The 26754-nt window shown below is 43.1% G+C and overlaps 1 protein-coding gene across 1 annotated transcript in view; it reads right to left on the reverse strand.

Moving 5' to 3' along the window:
• LOC126176192 (organic cation transporter 1-like) overlaps positions 1 to 26754 on the reverse strand; it is a 180318-nt gene that overhangs the window by 10285 nt on the left and 143279 nt on the right. The window contains exons 7-8 of the mRNA XM_049923336.1: positions 21156 to 21370; positions 1023 to 1210 (exon numbers count right to left, since the gene is read on the reverse strand). Coding sequence (XP_049779293.1) covers positions 1023 to 1210; positions 21156 to 21370 — 403 coding nt within the window. The remainder of the gene's footprint in view (positions 1 to 1022; positions 1211 to 21155; positions 21371 to 26754) is intronic.

Genomic DNA, 26754 nt, shown 5'->3' on the forward strand with positions numbered 1-26754 from the left:
AGCGGCTGTTCACTGAGATAACAATGAATGGCTTGGACATGGATCTGTTCTTTATGTCTGATGAAGCCTGGGTTCACCTGAGTGGTTATGTCGACTCACAAAACCATACGTTCTCGGAAGAGGAGAATCCACGTAACTTCCACGAAACATCGTTGCATTATCAGAAAGTTGTGGTTTGGTGTACATTGTCCGCTCGCTGCATTATTGGTTCCATCTTCTTCATCAGTCGCTGACTTCGGTGCGTTACTTTGCCAACATTTTTAAACAATTTGTGGCAGCATTAATGGAGGAGGAAAAGACCTACAGCTACTTCCGACAGGATGGAGAAACTGTCCTTACAGCCGGCCGAACCTAGTAGCACACGTACACTATTTTCACGCCAGACAGAGTTTTATCAGAGGTCAGTCTGGTCGCGGCCATAGTTGGCCACCAGGTCGCCAGGCCTGTCAGAGTGCGGCTACTTTGTGTGGGGAGCCCTCGAGTCTAAGGTGTATCGCAACAGTCTTCATAGTCTTCGAGAACTGCAGCAGAACATTTCAGATGAGACTGCAGAAATTCCAGCAGTCCAGCTTCGATCTGCCTTTAGCAACTTGTTGAATACGGCCCAGAAGTACCAAGGTACGAAAGGAGATCACTTACAGCATATGTTATAGTCAGATTAGTCCGTATTTCCTTTGCTGTGTCCCTTTTTACCCTGGAACTCTGTTCTCCGGGCCTCTTTTATTTGCCCCACCCTGTATTAATTACATTTTTAATATTTCATTAGCCCAACGACGCTGTATTTACTTTACTCCACAGTAAGAATAAACAGTATGTGTTATATTCTTTGCACAACATCCATGTTTCCTCGACCTAGAGATTTTAGGTTTGCACCGTTTGTCACATTAGAGAATACTTCACGAAAAATGTAATAAGATGAAGAAAATGATAACTAACTGTCTATTTTGTCATCTCCTCCCTAAATCTGCAGTGCAATCTGCGATAGAAAACCAAAGTTTAGCGTTTATCATTGATCTACTTACCGTAAATATGACGTAAGGCGTCAGCGAAATTACGAGGCCGATGGCAGACATCTCGAGGCTGGTTGTGATCTGGCGCACACACGTCGGGTGCACTTCTAAGCTCTGCAGGTTCGCTGTCGCACCTGCAGCTGTTGAGACGAACTGTAGTATGGCGAGCACCGCCATTACCGCGATCCCAGGAGCACGAACTGTGAAGGCACAGCACACGGAACTGGTCACAGCGGGAAAATTTAATCCGTTTCCAACACCATAAAATAACTACTAGGAACAATTCATGTGTCTAATTTTACTACTAGTCTTTATCTTCCTTCCGTTGAAATTTACGCCGTGTAGGCCAATTTCCGTTGTAAGCAATTTCTGTCATTTTTTTTTTTTTGAGCTATACTGCCGGATGTCTCTCCTGACGCCGCAGTCGACAGTTACCTAAGATTGAGAAGTCGAGTGCACCACTTCTCTGTGAATTATATAAACTCCGTTGTGTGTGTGTGTGATCGTTTTTAACTGCTTGTTTGCGGCTGGTCCCGGCGCAGGTTCGAGTCCTCCCTTGCGCATGGGTGTGTGTGTTTGTCCTTAGGATAATTTAAGTTAAGTAGTGTGTAAGCTTAGGGACTGATGACCATAGCAGTTAAGTCCCATAAGATTTCACACACATTTGAACATTTGATTTTTTTTAACTGCTTGTTTGTCGCATTGACTAAGACGGCAAATGGCAACCATCACGGCATTTCTCCAAACAAGAGTGGGAAACCGCCTAAGAAGCATACTGAGGCCAGCTGGTGCTAGGCCATGCTCGTCAATCCACTGCGCAGATTCGATTCGTGTCGGTTCACCGTCGTTTCTCGCAAGCTAGCATGCTGTTAGCTGCTATACGAGTAGGCCGTCCGATATTGGTAGTATATTCTTTAGAAACATGAAGCTTCATTAAAAAATGAAAATAAGAAATTTTTTACGACAAAGAAGTACAAGGAAACGAAACAGTCTCAAAGATAAGTTATGTAAAGATTCGCAGCTAGATCGAGCTGCTGCTACTGAGAAGCTAGTGATATACTATCAGGGGCGTTCAGTAAGTAATGCAACACATTTTTTTCTCCGTCAGTTTCGGTAGAAAAAATGCAGAATGTATCGTGGAACATCGTGGAATATTCCCGCTTCAGCGCCTATAGGCTAGTTTCTGAATTTCCGATAGGTATCGGCCTTCAAAATGACGTATGTAATGGAGGTGCATTCCAAGCACTGATTTTCTCATGGCGGAAAATCAGAAAGTCGCAGATATTCATAGGCGCTTGCAGAATGTCTACGGAGACCTGGCAGTGAACAAAAACACATCGCATGAAACGTTGAGTGAGGCGTTTGAATCATCACAACAAGGTACCGCAAACCTGTGTGATCTCCCGTTTCCCGGCCGGCCATACACAGCGGTGGCTCCTGCAATTTTGGAACACTCCCATTCAAGGTTATCGACAAACCACAACCAAACACCATGTTGCGCAACTGGACGTCTCTGCCGGTAGTGCTGACACACTGCTCCACTCAAAGGCGCCGTACCTGCCGGCTTCCTCGCCACCTAACAGAAGTCCACAAAATGCGACGAAAGACCATCTCTGCAAGTTGCCTGTGCATCATAAACGCAGTTGTTCTTTCCGACAGCCTCCATTTCACTTCTCAGACTTTATTTTCAGCTATTTTTTAAGCAATTATTTATCAACTACTACGTCCTCATACACGGTAAATAAGAATGAATTTCAGTAAGAGGCTGACTTTGGTTTGTGAACATAACCAGCATATCTGCGTGAGTTAGTTTTATGGCAGGCAATAATTCCTGTCTCCTTTGAGTCGAGGCTGGTCGTAAGCCACAAAAGGCAGAGTTAAGATGAATTTTCGAAAAATCAGTCGTGCCGCCGGGCAGGCCACACAACAAACTTGTCTCTCACATACCAGACTGGCGCCGCATCTCTCAGTTTCTTTTTCTGTCAGCCAATGCAGGACGTTGCCCTGGTAAAAAAATTATGTGAGTGACATCACACATTCATACCAGCAAGATGAGTTTCCCACTGAAAATGGTGAAACTCAATTTCATTGGCGAAGTGGTTGATGAGGTCAAAAGTAATCATAGAGCTGCCTCGTTTTTGCTGGAAGAGCTCCGATTGTCTGAATCTATGTTGCATAGATGGTGGAGGGAGTGTATGGTTCAAATGGATCTGAGCACTATGGGACTTAACATCTGAGGTCATCAGTCCCCTAGAACATAGAACTACTTAAACCTAACTAACCTAAGGACATCACACACATCCATGCCCGAGGCGAACCTGCGACCGTAGCGGTCGCGCGGTTCCTGACTGTAGCGCCTAGAACCGCTCCGTCAACCCGGCCAGCACAATCAAACCGTAAATAGCAATTCTATCAATGGGAAGTAAGGGGATTCATTCCCATTCCCATTCCTATCACACATTTTGTCAAAGATTATTTGTGATGTTTGTTACGTGCAGAATTTATCATCACCCACTGTACTTTTGATTACTTTTTTTGTCTTGGTTGGTTGGTTGTTTGGGGAAGGAGACCAGACAGCGTGGTCATCGGTCTCATCGAATTAGGGAAGGAAGTCGGCCGTGCCCTTTCAGAGGAACCATCCCGGCATTTGCCTGGAGTGATTTAGGGAAATCACGGAAAACCTAAATCAGGATGGCCGGACGCGGGATTGAACCGTCGTCCTCCCGAATGCGAGTCCAGTGTCTAACCACTGCGCCACCACGCTCGGTTTTTGTCTTGCATTCTGATAATTGGCGGTAATAAGCATTTCATTACCTTGTAGCTAATGTTTGATGTCAGTGGTCTGAAACCTTTGAATCATTATTCTGGATGGGTTTATCATTTTCCGCCTTGATTATCACTACTGGTGCGACTGCACACTTTGTTACTGGAAGGGGCCATCTATAGTCAGGCAGCAGTAGCCGACCGAAACAGACGCAGCAACAGGCAAGTAACCGCATTTGTCATTTACGAGTTCCTAACCAGGAGCTAATTTTATTATATCATCTGTGTGCTTTAATAGTTTAGTTTCTTGAGTTTCTGCGTGTAAATTTAATGTCTAATAGCCACAGTTGTCGCGTTTTTCGTTTGCGTCGGAAAGTAAACCAATTTTGTGACATATTACAAGTTCCAAATCAGGGTCAAATTATTTAGTTTCACCTGAGTGCTTCGGTAGTTAGGTTTTTGAATATCTACGTATGACTAGACATAGTTCGTGCGTTTTCGTCAGGTTCTACAATAGAGTTGCGCAGCACGTGCCGATAGTCCGTTTATCTGTGTAGTTTAGTGTTCCACGGTGTTTAGTATGCACAGGGCCTGCGATTGTTGCGTGCGGATGCGAGTCGACTTGATGACACTTCGCTCTCAGCTTCAGGCTGGCTTCAGTTACACAGCTTGAGGCTGCAGTGGATGGGCACCACAGTTGTGGGCCGGCCGTGGGGATCCAACGGACGTCCAACACGTCAGAGTCCTCCGATCGGTCCTCACCGGTGGCCAACACAGTTACTGCTCGCACTGGGGCTGACCCCTCACCTGTGGTCGAGTGGGAGGTCGCCACGGGCCGAAGAACGTGGCGAAAGACTTCCCAGGCGGTCGCACATAAGGCCTCCCCGGTTTGTCTGACAGACAGGTTCCAGGTACTGTCTGTGGCTGACACTGTCGCTGAGCCAGATGCTGTCGCCTGTCTTGTTTCAGAGGAAACCACTCAGCCTTCAAGATCCGGGCAATCGCTGAGGGTGGGATCATTGGTAGTTGGGAGTTCCAACGTTAGGGGCGTTATGGGGCCTCTTAGGGACTTGGCTGACAAGAAGGGTAAGAAATCCAATGTGCACTCCGTGTTTATACCGGGTGGAGTCTTCCAGATGTGGAAAGGGTCCTCCTGGATGCCATGAAGAGCACAGGTTGCAGCCAACTGCAGGTGGTGGCTCACGTCGTTACCAATGATGTGTGTCACTTTGGATCAGAAGAGATTCTCTCTCGTTTCCAGCGGCTAGCAGAAGTGGTAAAGGCTGTCAGTCTTGCCTGCAAGATGAAAGCAGAGCTGACCATTTGCAGCATAGTCGACAGGACCGATTGCGGACCTCTGGTACAGAGCCGACTGGAGGGTCTGAATAAGAGGCTCAGACGATTATGCGACCGTGTAGGCTGCAGATTCCTCGACTTGCGTCAAAAGGTGGTTGGGTTTCGAGTTCCGCTGAATAGGTCAGGTGTCCACAGTACGCATGAGGCGGCTACACGGGTAGCAGGTGCTGTGTGGCGTGGAGTGGGCGGTTTTTTAGGTTAGAGGGTATCGGGAAAACACAAGAAGGGCTTCAGTCACAAAGGGTGCAGGCTGAACACAAGAATAACGTAGAAAAAGGAACAATTGGTATAACAGTTGTAAATTGTCGTAGCTGTGTTGGGAAAGTACCAGAGATCCAAGCGCTAATAGAAAGCACTGATGCTCAAATCGTTATAGGCACTGAAAGCTGGCTAAAGCTGGATATAAGCTCAGCCGAAATTTTTGCTAAGAACCTAACGGTGTTCCGAAAGGATAGGTTAAACGCGGTTGGCGGACGCGTGTTTGTTGCTGTCAGAAGTAGTTTAACTTGACGCGAAATTGAAGTAGATACTTCCTGCAAGTTACTGTGGGAAGAGGTGATTGTTGGCAACCGGAACAAAATAATAATTAGATCCTTTTACCGAGCTCCCAATTCAGATGATACAGTTGCTGAAAGGTTCAAAGAAAACTTGAGTTCGATTTCAAACACGTACCCGACTCATACGATAATATTTGGTGGTGACTTTAATTTACCCTCGATATGTTGGCGAAAGTACATGTTTAATTCTGGGGGTACTCATAAAATATCATCCGAAATTGTGCTAAACGCATTCTCTGAAAATTATTTCGAGCAGTTAGTTCATGAGCCCACGCGAATAGTAAACTGTTGTGAAAACACACTTGACCTCTTAGCAACAAATAATCCTGAGTTAATAACGAGCATCAAAACCGATTCGGGGATTGGTGAAGACAGGGCTGTCGTAGCAAGACTGAATATTGTAATCCCCAAATCCTCGAAAAATAAGCGAAAAATATACCTATTCAAAAAAGCAGATAAAAGTTCACTTGACGCCTTCCTGAGAGATAATCTCCACTCATTCCAAATTAATAATATAAGTGTAATAATAATAGTGTTCGCAGCAATTGAGAGACTTATACCAAATAAATTAACAAACGACGGAGCTGATCCACCTTGGTACACAAAACTGGTTACAAAACTGTTGCAGAAACAACGAAACAAACATGCCAAATTTAAACAGAGGCAAAATCCCCAAGATTGGCGATGTTTTACAGAAACTCGAAATTTAGCGCGGACTTCAATGCGAGATGTCTGTAACAGTTTTCACAACGAAACTTTGTCTTGAAACCTGGCAGAAAATTCAAAGAGATTCTGGTCGTATGTGAAGTATGTTACCTGCAAGAAACAATCAATGCCTTCTCTGCACGATAGCAATGGAGATACTATCGAAGACAGTGCTGCCAAAGCAGAGTTCCTAAACACAGCCTTCCTAAATGCCTTCACAAAAGAAGACGAAGTAAATATTTCATAATTCGAATCAAGAACAGCTGCCATCATGACTAAATTAGAAGTAAATGTCCCTAGAGCAGTGAAGCAACTTAAATCACTTAATAAAAGCAAGTCTTCTGGTCCATACTGAAGACCACTTATGTTCCTTTCAGAGTGTGTTGATGCATTAGCTCCATCATACACAACCGTTCGCTAGATGGAAGATCCGTACCCAAGGACTGGAAAGTTGCACAGGTCACACCAATATTCAAGAAAGGTAGTAGTATTAGTCCACTATATTACAGGCCCACATCGTTGACGTCGATATGCAGCAGGATTTTAGAACATTTATTGTGTTCGAACATAATGAATTACCTCGAAGAAAACTGTCTATTGACACACAGTCAACATGGGTTTAGAAAACATCGTTCTTGTGAAACACAACTAGCTCTTTATTCACATGAAGTGCTGAGTGCTATTGAAAAGGCACTCCAGATCGATTCCGTATTTCTGGATTTCCGGAAGGCTTTGAAAACTGTACTACACAAGCGGCTCGTAGTGAAATTGCGTGCTTATGGAATATCGTCTCAGTTATGTGACTGGATATGTGATTTCCTGCCTGAGAGGTCACAGTTCGTAGTAATTGACGGAAAGTCATCGAGTAAAACAGAAGTGATTTCTGGCGTTCCCCAAGGTAGTGTTATAGGCCATTCGCTGTTCCTTATCTATATAAACGATTTGGGAGACAATCTGAGCACCCGTATTCGGTTGTTTGCAGATGACCCTGTCGTTCATCGACTAATAAAGTCATCAGAGGATCAAAACAAACTGCAAAACGATTTCGAAGAAATATCGGGATGGCGCGAAAAGTGGCAGTTGACCTTAAATAACGAAAAGTGTGTGGTCATCCACATGAGTGCTAAAAGGAACGCGTTAAACTTCGGTTACACGATAAATCAGTCAAATCTAAAAGCCGTAAATTCAACTAAATACCTACGAACAATTTAAATTGGAAGGAACACATAGAAAATGTTGTGGGAAAGGCTAACCAAAGACTTCGTTTTATTGGCAGGACACTTAGAAAATGTAACAGATATACTAAGGAGACTGCCTACACTACGCTTATCGGTCCTCTTTTAGAAAAAAATGGTTCAAATGGCTCTGAGCACTATGGGACTTAACTTCTGTGGTCATCAGTCCCCTAGAACTTAGAACTACTTAAACCTAACTAACCTAAGGACATCACACACATCCATGCCCGAGGGAGGATTCGAACCTGCGACCGTAGCAGTCCCACGGTTCCGGACTGCGCGCCTAGAACCACTAGACCACCGCGGCCGTCCCTCTTTTAGAATACTGCTGGGCAGTATGGGATCCTTACCAGATAGAACTGACGGAGTACGTCGAAAAAGTTCAAAGAAAGGCAGCACGTTTTATATTGTCGCGAAATATTGGAGGGAGTGTCACAGAAATGATACAGGATTTGGGATGGACATCATTAAAAAAAAAAGGCGTTTTTCGTTGCGGTGGAATCTTCTCACGAAATTTCAATCACCAACTTTCTCCTCCTAATGCGAAAAAATTTTGTTGACATCGACTTACATTACGAAATGTGATTTGCAGAGTATCCATGTAGATGTAGATGTAGATATAGGTAGCGTTTTTCTTGTGTGTATATCTCAGTAGGTTCTTAAAGGGTGTTTTCTTGTTTGGTGTCCTCCTTCATGGCACAATGATCAGTTTTGAAGTGTTCTCTTATACCCCCATGAAAATGAAGAAACTGCGCACTCGAGAGCCCCTCACAAAAATTCGTTTGACTGTTCTTCCTCGTCCCTCCTACATCCCGGATCTCCTAACTTCCAACTTCCATCTGTTTGGCCAAATGAAGGATGCACTCCGTGGGAAGGAGTGCTTGAATGAGGGGGAGGTTACTGTAGCAGCAAGACGTTGGCTCTGACGTCGACTGGTAGAGTGATACCATGCGGCCATGCAGGCTCTCCGAGTAAGGTGGCGTAAGGCTGTCGCAGTAAAGGTAGATCATGTTGAAAAATAGGGTTCTGTAGCCAAAAGCGTGGGCAATAAAATGGTATATTGGAATTGTGAATAAAACCAAACTGCTTTCAGAAAAATATGCATTGCACTACTTAGTAAATGCCCCTCGTATAACCAGCTCAGTAGAAAAGTGAGTTATTAGCATAAGAATGGAAAAGCTCGCCTTAAAGTCGTCACGGGAATTAGTGGATATACAAACAAAAGAAAATGGTAGTTCAAAATCCAAGAAATGGAGAAAAATACATTTTCTAAGTAGCAGTTGTAGTCGGGCAGCGTCGGTTGTTGAGCGACAGAACACCAATTCAATGACAAGGCCGAAGGTAAAATACTCACTGAAAACTATTAAATGAAGATCAGTTCTGTGACAAAGAAGTATACAAATTCTTCGGATTCTTACTGCATAATTTCGTACGACTTTAGGTGCGTAATGTAATAATTTTGTACCCCTTCGGCATAGGATGAACTACAGAGAGGTTTGAAATTTTCGTCCTGTAGAATCCATATCACTCGACACAGTCACAACCGCGATGGAGGACGAGGAATAGTTAAATCAGCGCTTAGCCGTTTCCATTGATGTGAGATACATTCCTTGGGAAGCTACTGAGAGAGGCGTGCACCTAATCAATTCCACACAGTACTTAATGTTATCTTTCACTGTAATTGTAACTTCACTTAAACAGATTTCCGTGAAACTGAAACTGTCTCTGGATATTTAAAAAGGATGTAACACAATTTAAAATCTCTTTTTTAGGGAACCTCATCTAACTCAGTGTACTGTTTCAGTAAATAAAAGCTGAAAGAAAGTTCGTGTCATTTAGTTTTTAGGAATCGTTCGCAGCTTTCCCTTATGACACACTTTGCTCAAATTTTGTCCGTTTTATTGAAAATTTTTTAAAGCATGTTAGGAACAACAGCGACCTGTATCTTATTTTAATGAAGATAATACCAAGAATTTTAATGAAGATAATAGCAAGATAATAGCAAGTGGAGTTTTATTTCATTTCTGGTTACAGTCTTAGTAAATCATCTTCAGACCAAAGGGTGACACTATTGCTGACCCCATAGACTACGAACAGACCTCCGGAATATGCTGGGAGGAATCAGTCGTCAGCTGTTTGGTCATCAGTAATTAAATGACTCATCGTTAGCGATCTCGACTGATTATTTTTACTAAAATATTTGATGTATGTTTAAAATTTCTAAGATACAAGCCCCAATTTTAACTGCAACTCAACGAGTATTGTAGTTTTACAGAAACTTGAAACCTGTGTACAACGATGGTGTTCCAGTATTGCTACTTCCATCCATGACACTGACAAAAACATTGTTCTGTCTCTTCGTAATTTCTCAGCGTATTGTTTATTTTGTTACTTGACAAGTTCTATAAGACCATTCCTGCCAATTCTTTCTTGTACAAGTATTTTCAGAACATATATTGCTAGGATTAGTTATTGACTAACCTTTAACCCACGGCTTTACCTGCAGAGGCACACAACATATATTGCACACATCTCTTCCTCCTTGTATCTCTGTCCATCTCCTCCCCCTGCCTTTCCCCACACATATCTTGCACCTCTTTGTTCATCTCCACCTCCCACATCTCTTTCCATATCCTTGTCCTGACTATGTCTGTCTCCTTCTCCCCACTCTTCCTTTCCCAACCTGTCCACTACCCCTCCCCATCTTCCTCCTGCTGTCTACATCTCTCCCTCCTCATTTCCTCATTCTGTCCACCCCACCCCATTTTCTCTGAACATCTCTTCCTCCACCCCTAATTTTCACACATATTCTCCCACCACCATTGGCCCATCTCCTCCTCCCACTCTCTATATCTCACCTTCACACTCCCTCTATCCATCCCACCTTGCTCTCTGTCCATCTCCATCTCCCTCTGCTCATCCCCTTCCCTCTCTCTCTGTCACCTTCTCCCTCCTCTCTGTTCATCTCCTTGTCCACCCACTCTGTCTTGCCCCCTCTTTCTGTCTGGACAATCCTTCCCGTCACTGTCTTTCCTTCTCTTGCTTCCCACTCAGCCCATCTCCTCCTATCTTCTCAATATCTGTACATCTCCTCATCCCCACCCCACCCATCCACCACCTCCTCCTCCCTTTCTGCCTATCTCCCCTCTCTCTATCTACCTTTCCCCTTTTTCTGCACATCTCCTACACCTCCTTCTCTGTTCATCTGCTCCTCGCCCAAGTCTCAGTCCATTCAACCTTCGCCCACTCGGTCTATCCCCTTCTTCCTCCTGCTCTCCCTGTCTACCTCCTCCACCCACACTTCCTACCCACCTCCTGCTCCCCCTTTTTGTCTCCACTACCTCTTCACCCTTTTCACATCCTCCCCCTCTCTATGTCCATCTCCTCATCCCCCTCTTCCTTTCTGCACATTACCTCTCCCTCCCCATCCTCTGTATACCTGTATCCTCCTCTCACTCTTCCTCTTCTGCTTCCACCCCCTCTCTCTGTACATGTCATCAGCCACTGTCTATCGGCTCCTCTTTCCCTCTCTGTTCATCCCCTCCTTTCTCTCTCTGTCTGTGCACCCCCTCCTCCTCCTCACTCTCCTTCCCCCCTCTCTGTTCACATATCCTCCACCTCTCTGTCCATACATTTCCTTCACTGTGTCAATATCCCCCCTCTCTCTGTCCATCTCCTTCCACCTCTCTATGTCCATCTCCTACTTCTACCTGTATCTGTCCATCTCCTTCTCTCCCCTTCCTGTGTCCATTTCATCTTCCTACTCTCACTATCCAGTTCCGCATCCCACTCTCTCTGCTCAGCTGTCTCCATCCACACACATGTCCAGTGGAACACATTCTGATACTACCAGTACAACATGCCGTCATTTTGATGTCAGATATTACTAATACTTTTTCACCCCCACTCCTGGCCATATGGGATGTGGGTGATTCTTACCCTCACAGTATTGCTTTGCATACACTATATAGTAAATGCCAAATTTGGTTTAAATCGATCAGGGGGCTTAGGAGGAATTGTTGAACAAATGCGAAAGTAACCCTGACTGCATTTACACAACTCATGGAGACTTTCCCATTTTTTTTAAATTCCGACAAAATTGTGTGGTTTATGTTAATTGCAGCGTCCCTCCTGTCCTCCAGCTCTCTTTTCACTGCATGTATATGACGTCAGATGGATTTTGCTGAGATTTGTGTATATCCTTAGTCAGCAACGTCTCCTACAATTTGAGACTTGCTGACATATTCAAAGTGACATGTGTCTTAGTTTTATTATTACAGTGTTGCGGGCTGCACATACATCAGGTCGTATGTAAGTGGTAAGTTCTTCTGATGAACTGCCTGGGGATGCTGCAACAACTTCGTCTTGATGGATCTGTATCTAACGCAAAATGTTATTGGAATTTTTAACAAAATAGAGATGTCTCATTACTATAGATCAGACGATGATTTCTGTTTACAAGAATGCCAAGAAAACAGCAATGTGTTGTGAACAACGAAATGGAGCAGGAATAGACAGTTTCATGTGGAAGAGCTCCAATTGTAGAATAAACGTGTCGCATTCTTCCTGCATGGCTTTATGTCACAATTACAAGATTTTTACTTACAGAATGGGTGGTACGTCGGACTCTATGGGAGAGTGTCTAAGTGTATTGATGCCGGCTTGCACTATGCGACACTGACCCGTGGCGGCTTCTGTGAGGGCGCGCGCGATCCTACTGGCCCCATTTGTTCCATCGATTCTGGCCCTCGTCGTAACATCTTTGCTTGGTGATGTGTTCCGTCTGGGGATGAGTGGTAGTGAGTGGTGTGTGGGACACGGAATAGAACGGGTGTGCTTGAGTGCTCGGCATCCTGGCGATTGCAGCGACTTGGAACCGTTGACCGTTGCGGCCAACGTTTTCCTTCTGCGTTAACGGTTGCTGCCATGAGCTAGCTGGCGAGGAGAGGCGTTCGTCGTGTGCAGCCTGATTACGAAGAGCGTCAGTGAGTCATCGTGTGCTAAATACGCCGAGATGTATAAGACAACTTGTTAGCAGCTACGAGCAGGAGGGCAGTATTATCCGACGCCTACCTAGAGTCATAAAGTTATTGAACTCTTTGGCATTTATTTGAAATTGTGTACGAAGACTGTTCATTAAGTACTGTACTTAAAGACTGTTCATTCTGCCCCGGTGTGAGCTGGCCAGAAATCCAGTTCAATAATGCCTTTCAGTGTGTGCCTGCCTTTGGGACAGTGTGTGTCACTCTGGAGATTTTTTTAAGCGACAAGCTAATACTTTGACATATTAATCTGTTACTTGAAACCATAGTTTATCATTGAGTATTTGATACTACTGATTGTAACTTCTGTTTGTTGTAGATCTTATTTGGCACTCAGCCTAAAGGTATGCACTTGTGTGTCATGTGAGTGTGTGCGCATTCGTATTTGCACACTCTTACTGAGCTGAGGAGCCTTTCGGGCTATAGTTGTACATTTTAACCTACAGTCTACCATTTTGTGGGTATCCAAATTTCAGTGTCAATTAGTCCCTAAGCTGAAACCGTTGAGCGTTGCGGCAGGCGTTTTCCTGCTGCGTTGATCGTTGCTACCATGAGTTTAACTGTCAAGGAGAGGTGTACTTTGACTTATTTGATCTTCTTTGAATTATTACGTGATATAGTTTTATGATGACTTTCTACATTGTTTCTTGTCATTTCTAGGAAGGTCCACTTGGAATGCTATGACCGGCGCATTCCCATACTGAAGTTTTAATGGTTTCCTTGAAAATAATCTTTAATTGGCCGTTAAAGTATTGTTGTGTATGTTAATTTCTGTCAAACTAGTTTGTTGTTCGTTGTTTGATATATATTCAGAGCTTTGTATCGGCAGCGGATGACGCATTGCTGTCCTGTTGGTCCGGAGGCATGGACGCATTTTTCTTCATCTTCGGCGGCTTTCTCGTCATCGCACAAGGCCTAGGTGTTGGCGGGTCAGACGCGCTTCTGTGGATCTCCCGCTTCAGACTCAAGCTGAGTAGTTTACTGTCATTATTTTGATATCGTGCTGCAGTTGGGGTGTCGCCAGATTAGGAGGTAGTTTACTCACTGTTTCTATTATTGTAAGGTCATTGTGGGCGTGTGATGAAAGACTGTGGGTAAACTGATCACTGAGTTTCTTGATTGCTTGAAAAGAGAGTTTATTTATCATTATCATTTTAACAGTGTTTATGGGGCCCGGTACTTTATTTAACTAATTAACTTGATTTATGCGTAACACGCATGTGGCCAATCGGTGAAGTACAGCTGTTTACTTCTGTTTTTACCGTAACTTGCCTACATAAGATCGGAATAACCAGTGGAGATGTATGCATTTCAGTACCTTTTATTTAAAGTCTGTTGAACTTACATTCAAGTCCTGTTGTGGGATTAGCCCACAGCTGTGATGCTAGTCGCGGGGGCAGAGTGCCGCTGCATCTTTATTTAATCAACTGCTTGTGACCGGGCCACCATTGTATTGCACAGTTGAGATGTTCTTAGAGTACCCTTTATAATTTTATGTATAATGCAAATGTCCTTATGCATCGTGATTTTAATTTAGTAACCTTGACTATCTGTATGTATTTGGCAAGAATCTTGGTAACTGTTAGTTATAGAATTGTTATTAAATAAGAAAATTTGTTTGGGAATCATAAATAACGCATCAAGTTGGGTCACCCTTCCACGTATTTTCCTAAAGTTAATCCCGATCTTTGTTCTGGGTCTCAGACAGCATAATTCAGCAATGTCAGCAGGAAATGGCATCCGTTTTTACTGCAAGGTAAAGCTCATACCATAGCAGGGGTTCACTACAATGTTTGGTTGGCTTTAAAAAGTAGTTGAAATTTGTTAGCTAAATGTATCTTATCTATACAAATGTGTATTAAATTTAGATGTTAAAACTACTGTATATAATGTTATTTCATCAAAGTGTCATGTAATAGCATAGCTTAGCATTATCAACTGTAGATGATAAATATGCGTCTGCATATACATAACTACTTCGCAAGCCATCATGAGGCGCATGGCGGAGGTTCCCAAGTACCACTTCTACTCGTTTCTTTACCTGTTCCGCTTGCGAATGGAGCGAGGGAAAAACTACTGCCTACATGCCTCCGTATGAGGCCTAATTTCTCTTGTCTTTCCGGTCCTTACGCAAAACGTAACTGGTGGCAGTAGAATCGTTTAGCTGTCAGCTGTAAATGCCTACATTCTAAACTTTGACAACAGTGTTTCACGAAATGAACGTGGACTTCCCTCCATGGAATCCGATTTGAGTTCACGAGGCATCCGCGTGAGACGCCTAGATATTTAATCGACGTGACTGTGTGAAGCAGCACGCCACTAATACTGTATTCGAACATCACAGGATTGTTTTTTCTCCTTATCAGCATTAAATTACATTCTTCTAAATTTAGAGGAAGCAGCCTTTCATCACACCAAACAGACTTTCTGTCTAAGTCGTCCTGTATCCTACTACAGTCACACTACGACGACATTTTATCACATTCTTCAGTGCGATGAGCAAGCAGTTGCAGATTACTGCTTACCGTATCCATCACATCGTTCACGTCTATAGAGAACAATTACACTTACCTGGGGCACTGGTGTCGACGCCGTTGTCTCTGATGAACACTCGCCGTCGACGACAACCACTGGATTCTGTTACTTAAGGAGTGTTCGAGCGGTTAACATATGTGAGGGCCTATTCCATAATGTCGGACCTCTGTTAACAGTTTACAACGGGGCACCGGTCAAATCCTTTCCAGAGATCTACGAATATGTAATCAACCTATTGCCCTTCATCCATTGTTCGCAGGGTTTCGTCTGAGAACAGGTAAATCTGTCTCGCACAAGCAATGCTTTCGAAATTCAAAGCCGGCCTATGTGGCCGAGCGGTTCTAGGCGCTACAGTCTGTAACCGCGCGACCGCTACGGTCGCAGGTCCAAATCCTGCCTCGGGCATGGATGTGTGTGATGTCCTTAGGTTTGTTAGGTTTAAGTAGTTCTAAGTTCTAGGGAGACTGATGACCTCAGATGTTAAGTCCCATAGTGCTCAGAGCCATTTGAACCATTTTTGAATCTAAATCCAAACGCTTATTATATTCGAGTGAGAAAATCCTCAAGAATTCTACGGCGTACCAAGGATATGGGCCTGTAATTTTGCAGGTCCGTCCTTTTACCTTTCTTACATACAGGAATCCTCTTCGCTGTTTTCCAGTCAGTTGGGACTTGGTGCTGGGAAAGAGATTCCCGATAAATGTGAGCCAAATAAGGGGCCAATTCTGCAGCGTAATCTCTGTAAAACCGTACTGGCATTTCGCCCAGAAGTGGTGAATTATTTGTTTTCAACTCTTTCAGATCTCAACGCCACGGATAGCTATTTCTATGTCCTCGATACGGAAATCTGTGCGACGGCCAAACGATGGTCTGTCTATATGATCCTCCTGCCTGAATGCTTTTTTAAACGCCTACTTAAGACTTCATCTTTCCTTTTATTAACTTCTAATACCACACTAAAGTTGTCGACGAGCGACTGGGCAGAAACCTTCGACACATTTGGTGATATTACGCAGGAGCAGAATTTTCTGGGGTTCTCGGCAAGACGCTTCTCTAAATTATTGCTGTGGAAGTTTTTACAGACGCATGAAATTCTCCTAACAAATTTTTGTACTCCGAGATAAAATTATTAGCATAATATGGGGTCGAGATAAAGTTAATAGCATAACATGGGGTCGTATAACGTTTGACTTTAATAACTCGTTGAAAGTTAACTGAAAGCATAGTAAGCCTCATTTCCGCCTACACAAAGGAATGTGAAATAATGTTGATGAATCGACTGTTAAATATGAAATTCGGTACAGGTTGCATACATTTTCCATTGTACAACAGGAGGAGTTAGCATTATCAACAGAAGATGACAAAAGTTTTATACTTCAAAATAAAGTTATTACTTGTCACTGTAAAGTTTAGCTGACTTTGAAATGTGGTTGAAAGTGGGTAGTTAAAACCAGCGCAGCTCTTGTTTCTTATCCATGCGAATGTAATAAAATAATATTTTAAAACCACTGCTCTGTTTGTTATGTCGTCGAAGTTTCTTGTAGTTTCCACTGTGGAATATCCTATGTCAGTCCCCAAGAAGTGAACTTTAACCCATAACGTAGATCAGTAGTGTCAATAAGTGAGCCACTCTTGTTTTGTACTGTTATAGAAAAATAGTACAGATAATGTTTAGTTCTGAAAGTATTTGTATGGAGTGTAGCCATGTATGGAAGTGAAACATGGACGATAAATAGTTTGGACAAGAAGAGAATTGAAGCTTTCGAAACGTGGTGCTACAGAACAATGCTGAATATTAGATGGGTAGATCACATAACTAATGATGAAGTATTGAATAGAATTGGGGAGGAGTTTGTGGCACAACTTGACAAAAAGAAGGGACCGGTTTGTAGAACATGTTCTGAGGCATCAAGGGATCACAAATTTAGCATTGGAGGGCCGCGTGGAGGGTAAAAATCGTAGAGGGAGACCAAGAGGCGAATACACTAAGCAGATTCAGAAGGATGTAGGTTGCAGTAAGTATTGGGAGATGAAGAAGCTTGCACAGGATAGGGTAGCATGGAGAGCTGCATCAAACCAGTTTCAGGACTGAAGACCACAACAACAACAATGTTTAGTTTCTTTAAAGTGTTTTTTTTATTTTGGTGCAAAATCGAATTGTCGTTCGTGGCCTGAGATCGAACTCTCTTCTCTGTGTAACGTTGTCAATCGTAGTAACATAGCTAAAAGAATGTGGAATGTCTTTGACAGAAGCAAACCAAGCAGTTCCTATTTTGATCTAAGGTAACATATCGTATGTCGCGCTTTTCGAATTACAGAAAGATGCTGATTAAGTGATACACTGCAGTAAAGATATCTACAAAGCGTGCCATTTTCAGTACTGTTTGTAGTGCCGAAGTATTGGTAAGTGTGACGTCTGAAGCTACGTTCCTATATATCACGGTATTATTTAGTAATTCATGGGGTAAAGGAAAGCAGATGCAGTCTGCAAAAATTTTAGAGAATCTTTCCACCATACTGGCGCAGTTCCTCGAACGTTCACATTTATAGCACTATTGAAACATAGCCTCAAGGAGGCCCAAGCTAAAAAGTTATAAAAGAAGCTTCATAAGGCAGACGGTAACGTTAATTACACTTTTCTAGCGTATTTTCCCTAAAACGTTGCTTCTTCAGGTGATTGAAGTTTTTTTTGTACTACTAATAACGTAGTATCATTTGGCGCTAAGAGGAACTATCAACTATTACTGTCAGCTGATTAGCATGTTATTTTAGCCTCATGTGTTTTGTACTGTATAGAGCAATAATAACGACAGTTTGGATGTGAAAATATAATTCTAGCACTTAATGTTTGAGTCCATAGTAATGGTTTGGGCATCGAATGTATCTTAATCTGTAAGCTACACCAGCAGAGAAACTTGCCAGTAGATTAAAACTGTATTCCACACCACAACTTGAATCTGAGAACTTTGTCGTTCATGGGTAATTGCTGTCCCGACGGAACTATCCAAGCACGAATCACGACTCACCCTCACAGATGTACTTCCATCATTATCTCAACTTCTATATTTCAAACTTCACAGAAGTTTTCCATCTCACCTTGCAGGACTAGAACTACTGAGAAGACATGGCATAGTCTGGGGGATTGTTTCCAGACCGAACTTGCACTCTACAGTGAATTGTGCGCTGATACTTGCTGGAAGATTAAAACTAATCATCCAGGAAGTTTCACATCAGTACACGGTCCGCTGCTGACTGAAAATGCAGTCTGGGGCTAAGATAAGTCTTCGCATTATCCCTTCTTCCCGAAGTGCTAGTCCCGCGAGCTCTGCAGGAGAACATACGTACAATTTTGAAGATAGGAGATTACGTATTGGCATACAGACCACAGCAAAGTGAAAATTTATGCAGGATACACCAGTAACGTCAATACATATTTCTGAAACATAATGCATACATTTTGTAGATATGGAATGAAACGAGCCTACGGTCGTGTTTAGGGGTCAAGTCCACTATAACCTGTAACTTACAACAGTATTGTGAATATCTTTACGCGTTTTGATAAATAATACAGAAAATATAGACACAGTTAATTTGAGGTTACATTGCGCCCTCCATCAGGTGGTGTACAAATATTCAATTTCATTCGTCACCGAGCTGGGTACAGAGAACAAGACGGCCAGCTCTGGCGTATGTCGTGATAGGCTGTTTCACTTTAATCGACGATAAAATAGTGGGCTATGATTGGAGGAGAAGGCTGTGGAGGGTATTTTGACACCAGATATTGAACTAGTAGAGGAAGATGGCCACCGGTTACAGTGCCGCCTATTGGGGGGGTCCCCAACCTGCTGTGGTGGTTTCCAATGGCAGCATCATCAGGTGGACTGTGGGAATCCAACGAAACAAGTTCGAGGTCGAATTTAGCCACCAATGCCAATTGCATACCTGCTCTACCGTGTTAATGTATATTCTTCTGTACTTCTATATTCTATGAGAGTATAGATTACTGCACAGCACATGAATACTGCAACCGTATACTCAAACAGTGTCAGTGTGTTAAAGAAATAACATAAAGTTTATCTCTGACGCAAAGTAAATCTTTCAGAAAGCGCAGCAAATAAAAAGGCCAAACACGTCACTACTGCGTGAGCCACAGCCTGGTGAAGATGTAAATGTAGCTACTCTCTTCTCCAGTAATTTCAGAGTGTAGTTGTGGCACACAGAAATATTCAGGATGTACGTTTATACAGGGCTATTGCAAATGATTGAAGCGATTTCATAAATTCACTGTAGCTCCATTCATTGACATATGGTCACGACACACTACAGATACGTAGAAAAACTCATAAAGTTTTGTTCGGCTGAAGCCGCACTTCAGGTTTCTGCCGTCAGAGCGCTCGAGAGCGCAGTGAGGCAAAATGGCGACAGGAGCCGAGAAAGCGTATGTCATGCTTGAAATGCACTCACATCAGTCTGTCATAACAGTGCAACGACACTTCAGGACGAAGTTCAACAAAGATCCACCAACTGCTAACTCCATTCGGCGATGGTATGCGCAGTTTAAAGCTTCTGGATGCCTCTGTAAGGGGAAATCAACGGGTCGGCCTGCAGTGAGCGAAGAAGCGGTTGAACGCGTGCGGGCAAGTTTCACGCGTAGCCCGCGGAAAATTGGCTCATGCCACAACTGGAGACCGACAGTGCCGACTTCATCTTTCAACAGGATGGTGCTCCATCGCACTTCCATCATGATGTTCGGCATTTCTTAAACAGGAGATTGGAAAACCGATGGATCGGTCGTGGTGGAGATCATGATCAGCAATTCATGTCATGGCCACCACGCTCTCCCGACTTAACCCCATGCGATTTCTTTCTGTGGGGTTATGTGAAAGATTCAGTGTTTAAACCTCCTCTACCAAGAAACGTGCCAGAACTGCGAGCTCGTATCAACGATGCTTTCGAACTCATTGATGGGGACATGCTGCGCCGAGTGTGTGAGGAACTTGATTATCGGCTTGATGTCTGCCGAATCACTAAAGGGGCACATATCGAACATTTGTGAATGCCTAAAACAACTTTTTGAGTTTTTGTGCGTGTGTGCAAAGCATTTTGAAAATATCTCAAATAATGAAGTTATTGTGGAGCTGTGAAATCGCTTCAATCATTTGTAATAACCCTGTATATGCGATGTATAAACGGAAGTTGCACTGAAACTTCCTGGCAGATTAAAACTGTGTGCCCGACCGAGACTCGAACTCGGGACCTTTGCCTTTCGCGGGCAAGTGCTCTACCAACTGAGCTACCGAAGCACGACTCACGCCCGGTCTCACAGCTTTACTTCTGCCAGTATCTCGTCTCCTACCTTCCAAACTTTACAGAAGCTCTCCTGCGAACCTTGCAGAACTAGCACTCCTGAAAGAAAGGATATTGCGGAGACATGGCTTAGCCACAGCCTGGGGGATGTTTCCAGAATGAGATTTTCACTCTGCAGCGGAGTGTGCGCTGATATGAAACTTCCTGGCAGACACACAGTTTTAATCTGCCAGGAAGTTTCATATCAGCGCACACTCCGCTGCAGAGTGAAAATCTCATTCTGGAAGTTGCACTCTTCATTAATAAAAAGTGTTTCAGATAAAATCTTACTTCATCAACTTCACCTAATTGTTGTTCATTTCCGAAGTAGCTCACCAAACAATATGTATGGAAATCAATTACAGTCACTGAAGGAAATCTAAGTACGAGAGGAGAAACTAAGAGGAAATACCCTTATGTCCTCAAGAAAGTAACAAGGTTCGGCGATATATAAACCATGTCTGCACAACTGAAACAGGGACGACAATTTTGTTCGTCTGCGTCAGTTCGGGACTAATAATAATCCAAATACTTGTTTCCTCAAATATAAAAATTCTGACACTGTGATAAACGCTCTTTCACAACAAAATATAACACATGGCTCACCGTAGAGAAGCAGTACTATGGCAGCACTCACGAAGCCAGACAGCAGCAGGGCTGCCACGGAGGACCAGCGACGGCCCATGCGAGAGACGTAGCAGTGTACCACGAGTATCGCCAAGAGCTGCGCCACGCCCTGTACTGACACCGTGATGAAGGGATGCACGTCGAGGATGCCCACGCTCAGCAGCAGAGAACACATCGTCAGAGCGACTATTGACCTGCACACAGACGACCTATGTTACTATCACGCACGACCTGCATATCTGTAACTAAGGAAGTAATCAAGAATAGTGTAACGGAGACAAAAAAAAAATGTGGCAAAACGTATATAGCCAGACATTCCTGGACTTTCAAAAGATGATGATCATTAAACTAGTAGAGGGCAGGGTCTCCTTTTGCTACTATTACAACTTTTAATATTAGTGGCATGCTTTCCACAAAATTTCAATAAATGAAGATGTAATTTGATTTCATTCTTGCGGTAGCTTGGTGATTACTTGTAGATTGACATTTTCAGACGGAATCTACTGTAGTACAACTGAGACACGTTCGACTCATTCATGTCGTGGCTCTGAGCAAGACAGCACAACTTATCGATCCAATTTTCTACAGGCCACGACGAAAGATCCTTGCTTTAGGAACTGCAGCACAAAAGGTCAAGTAACTGTTAAGAGAATGTGAGTATCACGCTCTTTCCTTTTACTATAAAACACCTGCATTAAACACCTAAAGCTCGGAGTCCAATCGAAGATATGCAACTTAATGACAAAAGCTACGTCCACTGAATATCACTGCCATCACAGCACCCACTAGTAAGCACCTTCCGCTAGGTCTAAACATGTCCATCCCAGTGTAGTAACATATGTTATGACTTATCACATACGGTATAACACGTCACAAAGGTCGATCGTACTTGAGAGGAGGAGAAATTGCAAGCGAGTTCAAGTTCAACAAGATACCATAAACGGTAGTTTCTAGAGTTACGCCTCTGGCGGACGTATCCCACAGAGGCCTTGGACTAAACGTGTTGAGTCGTTCAGAGAGTTCTGTGACACCAAACCGTTTTTTGAAGCAAGTGCGAATTGTGAGGCTGTCGTAGATCCACAGGATCTGCACAACAGATAGAGATAGCTGAGCAGCATTTCAGAGATACGGGAACAGACGAGATCACAACAGCTTAACTAAAAGTGTAAAAACCAAATATCTATGAGAACACAAATACTGACATAAGATACAAGAAACAAAAATCACCACAGTCTCAGTATATCTGTAATACCCAAAGGTCCATGAGGGACACCAGCACTAGGTGCACTGTCTATTTTGACAAGCTCAGTGTGACTGGCCGGTGGGAGGAAAATTGAAGCAGCAATGTTCACCAGATTAAATTATCCAACTCTGAGCGACCAGTGGGGTAAAATTCCTGAAGGAATATTTTATAACCTGGGAGATCAATTTGAGAAAAAGTAAGTTTGGGTTTATTTAGGAGTGGGAGCGAAGCTAAAGGCAGCGAGGCAGGAGCGTGGGTCGTTAGAAGGTACCTCTACTGCTTACGACTTGTTGCTACTACAGTCGATGTTGTATCACAAAAACAATGCTGGTGTTGTATAACGTAATACTTCCGGATTACGAGAAATTTTAGCGATTTTGGATTACGAAATATATCTTCGATTGCAGTAGAAGTTCAGGTTTACGTGGCATATACGTAAACAGCGATCTAGATCTCATGCAAAAGAGTTAGTCATATTACGAGCAATAAATGTAGACTTTTGATTATTCAGTACATTATTGTTTATTTGTAGGTTGATCCTTCAAACTGGTAACGGACTGGGCTGGGCTGGTAACGGACGGGTCAATCTTTACTTACAGTCTAGTGCAATAAAATAATGAAGTTTTAGATTACTTTCCTCTCTTCACGAATTAAATTGGACTAGCTAATACTATTTTATTAATACACCCTTTTCATGATCCCACTAGATCCCAAGTTCGATCACCACATGGACGCTACGTTTTTGAATACAAGATCATTGCTTCCAGGACTTACACACGATTCAATAGGCAGGACTAAGTAAATCGGCAACACTCAAATAAATATCTCAGTTGGAAGAAAGCGAAGTATTGTGCGTGATCACGGAGTAGTTACTTAACCTTAGCAATACCAACGTCTTTTTGGAAAACGCGTACCACCGTGGGCGGGAGGACTTTGTGCCCACCACAAAAAATTAAAAAATAAACTAATTCCATTATTAACAAAACCTTTGATAAATATGTACTGACGTATAAATAGGGTCTTGAAATCGAAAACTCTTTTACCACGATCTTAACAACACCAACCTATTCCCCATTACGTGCACACAGGGAGGAAAGGGACATTATCATCATCATACAAACATTTTCAAGAACACAAATTTCTTTAATTGTCGTTGAGTTTTATTCACAACATACTTTTTAGCGATGTTTATATGTGTAAGAAGGGTCCTGAGCTTGAAATTATGATAGTGACGTTAGCTGTGAAAAATCTCATTCAGCACTACGACTTAAATTTTTTGATTACGTTTTACCAAAAAATTCATAACAATTACGGAATCTGTTATAAGAAATGATTAAACACAATAACCTTTTTCAAAATTTTAAATTACAAAGTACGGGACTAGATTAGAATATTTGCGAAATGTGGGCATAAAGTAACCTCCCCCTCCCCTCTCCCCTCCCCTCCTTGATATGGCGAGGGTTAATGTTGGCTAAAAGAATGTTCCGTAGTGTTCCGTTTCTGGCATTTGTAATATCATACTAGAAGTAGTGAATTAGTTTTGCTATTAGAGCAGTAAATAACTGATGGTAACCGAAGTAGAGAGGATATAAAATGGAAAATGTTAAGTAGCAAGAAAATATTTTCTGAAAAAGATGAATATGTCACTGATAGGAATTGAAGTCTTTTCTGTAAGTATTTGTCTCGGCGCCTTGGAATGGTGTGAAAGTGAACAATAAGCTGTTCACACAAGGTGAGGATAGAAGGTTCTGAAATACGGTGCTTCAAAGGTGCTGAAGATTGGATGGGTAGATCCAATAACAAATTAGTTACTGAATCGAATTGTGGAGGGGAAAAAAAAACATTATTGCACGACTAGACGAACTTCTGGGCCAGTGCAACGTCCCGGGCGACTGGGAAAAAGCGTAGGGGACGCCTTTGTATAAGCAGGGAGAAAGAACCGCACCCGAAAAATTAAATACTAAAACCCGTGACATCAGTTTGCTGCAGAATCCTTGAACATATTTTCAATTCGAATACAATAAATTTTCTTGAGACCGAGCAGCTTATGTCCACAGATTAGCATGGTTTTAGAAAGCATCGCTTGTGCGAAACTCAGTTTGCCCTTTTCTCACATGATACACTGCGAACTATGGATGAAGAACAGGCAGAGTCCACATTTCTAAATTGCCAGAAAGTGTCTGACATGGTGCCCCATTGCAGGCCGTTAAATAAGGTTAGTAGCTACGCGAGTGAGTTGAAGAACCCAGTATGCTGTCTTCGACGGCGAATGTTCATCAGAGACACGGGTATACCCAGGAATGCCCCACGGTAGTGCGACAGGATCGCTATTATACTCTGCATACGTAAATGATTTGGCGGATATAGTGGGCAGCAATTTATAGTTGTTTGCTGATGATGCTGTGGTGCATGGTAAGGTGTCGGAGTTGAGTGACTGTAGGATGATACAAAACGACGTACTTGTTAGATAAAATTGCTATTTGGTGTGATGAATGGCAGCTAACTCTAAATGTAGAAAAATGTAAGCTAATGTGGATGAGTAGGAAAAACAAACCTGTAATGCTCAGATACATCTTGCTTGACTTGGAAATGTTTTTTAAATGTCTGGGCGTAAGGTTGGCAGAGATATGAAATGGAATTAGCATGTGAGAATTGTGTTAGGAAAAATGATTAATCGGCTTTGGTTTATTGGGAGCATTCTAGGAAAGTGTGTTTCATCTGTAAATGAGACCGCAAAATGGCTCTGAGCACTACGTGACTTAACCTCTGAGGTCATCAGTCGCCTAGAACTTAGAACTAATTAAACCTAACTAACTAAGGACATCACACACATCCTTGCCCGAGGCAGGATTCGAACCTGCGACTGTAGCGGTCGCTCGGTTCCAGACTGTAGCGCCTAGAACCGCACGGCCAATCCGGCCGGCACGAGACTGCATATAGGGCGCTAGTGCGACTATTTTCCGGTACTGCTTCAGTGTTTGGGAGACATACCAAGTCAGATTAAAGGAACATATCGAATCATTTCAGAGGAGGTAGGTTTGAATAACATGCAAGTGTTATGGAGAAGCTTCGAGAACTCAAATGGAAATCCCTGGAGCGAGGGTCAGGTTCTCTTCGAAGAATATTGTTGAGAAAATTTAGAGAACTGGCGTTTGAAGCTGACTGGAGAACGATTCTGCAAGATGTATTGCAGAGTATTGATGTAGATGGACATGTAGATGTGAAAGACGAGATCAGTTGATAGGAGGCATTACGGAATTGTTAATTTGGTACTGAAAGGAAAAGTGAGAGAGGGTAATAATTTTATATTGCGACCAAGGCTTGAGTTAAGCGTAGATGCTAGGCCTTCCACAGGACAGACTACTATGGAGAGCTGTATCAAACCAGTCTTTGCAAAGAAGACCGAAACAAACATATTACGACATATTGAAAGAAAAGCTAATTAACATATTAAATGACGCATGAAATGTTAAACAGCTTCCCCCAAGCTACCATGACGAGCTTATCATATTCATATCGAAGAAATACCCATCAAGAACCACTAAATCCGAGAGCGCTAATGCGCTGCTTCCTGGACTCAGATAGGCGGGCCAGTCCCGGATCGAATCCACCTGGCGGATTAACGACGAGGTCCAGTGTGCCGGCCATCCTAGATATGGTTTTTAGGCGGTTTTCTGCATCCCACTAGGTGAATGCTGGGCTGGTCTCCACGTTCCGCCTTGGTGACACGACTCACAGACTTTTGACCATGTACGCACTATTTCATGGCTTACACTAGAGGCAGACAGCTGCGGTACATTACTTACATTCCAGGGGGTTTGGGTTGGTGGCAGGAAGGGCATCCGGCCACCCTCTGCAACTAACACTTCCAAATCCCTAATAACAATGCGGACCCAGCGTTGGCGCGGGACAGCCCCCAAAGAAAGAAACAAAAACCAGTGAATCCACTATGGTGATAATCTTGATGAACGCTAACTAGAAAATACTAGCTCTAGCAGTAAACGCAAGATTAAGGGACGTAATGAAGAAATCAAGATATTACCAAACGTTCACAGTTCCAGAGCGCTGTATAATCGACGTCCTGAGTAACTACTGTGACATAGTAGCCGTTACAGACAATTTTTGTTGCACAAATGCAAAATTCCTCTTAAGCTTTTCTCCAGCCACCACTAAGCCAGGACAGTAGGCCATGCAGCAAACAGAATGAGAAACTGAAAGAGAGGCAATAATGCAAATAATTTAGCATAACGCGGAAGCTATTGTTTCACGTTCCTGTTGCGAGCAGCCAGCATCGTTAATTCAGCAACATCACCCCACGAAGGAGAGACCAGGACG

Source organism: Schistocerca cancellata, chromosome 3 (assembly GCF_023864275.1).
Source record: "Schistocerca cancellata isolate TAMUIC-IGC-003103 chromosome 3, iqSchCanc2.1, whole genome shotgun sequence".
NCBI classification, from domain to species: domain Eukaryota; kingdom Metazoa; phylum Arthropoda; class Insecta; order Orthoptera; family Acrididae; genus Schistocerca; species Schistocerca cancellata.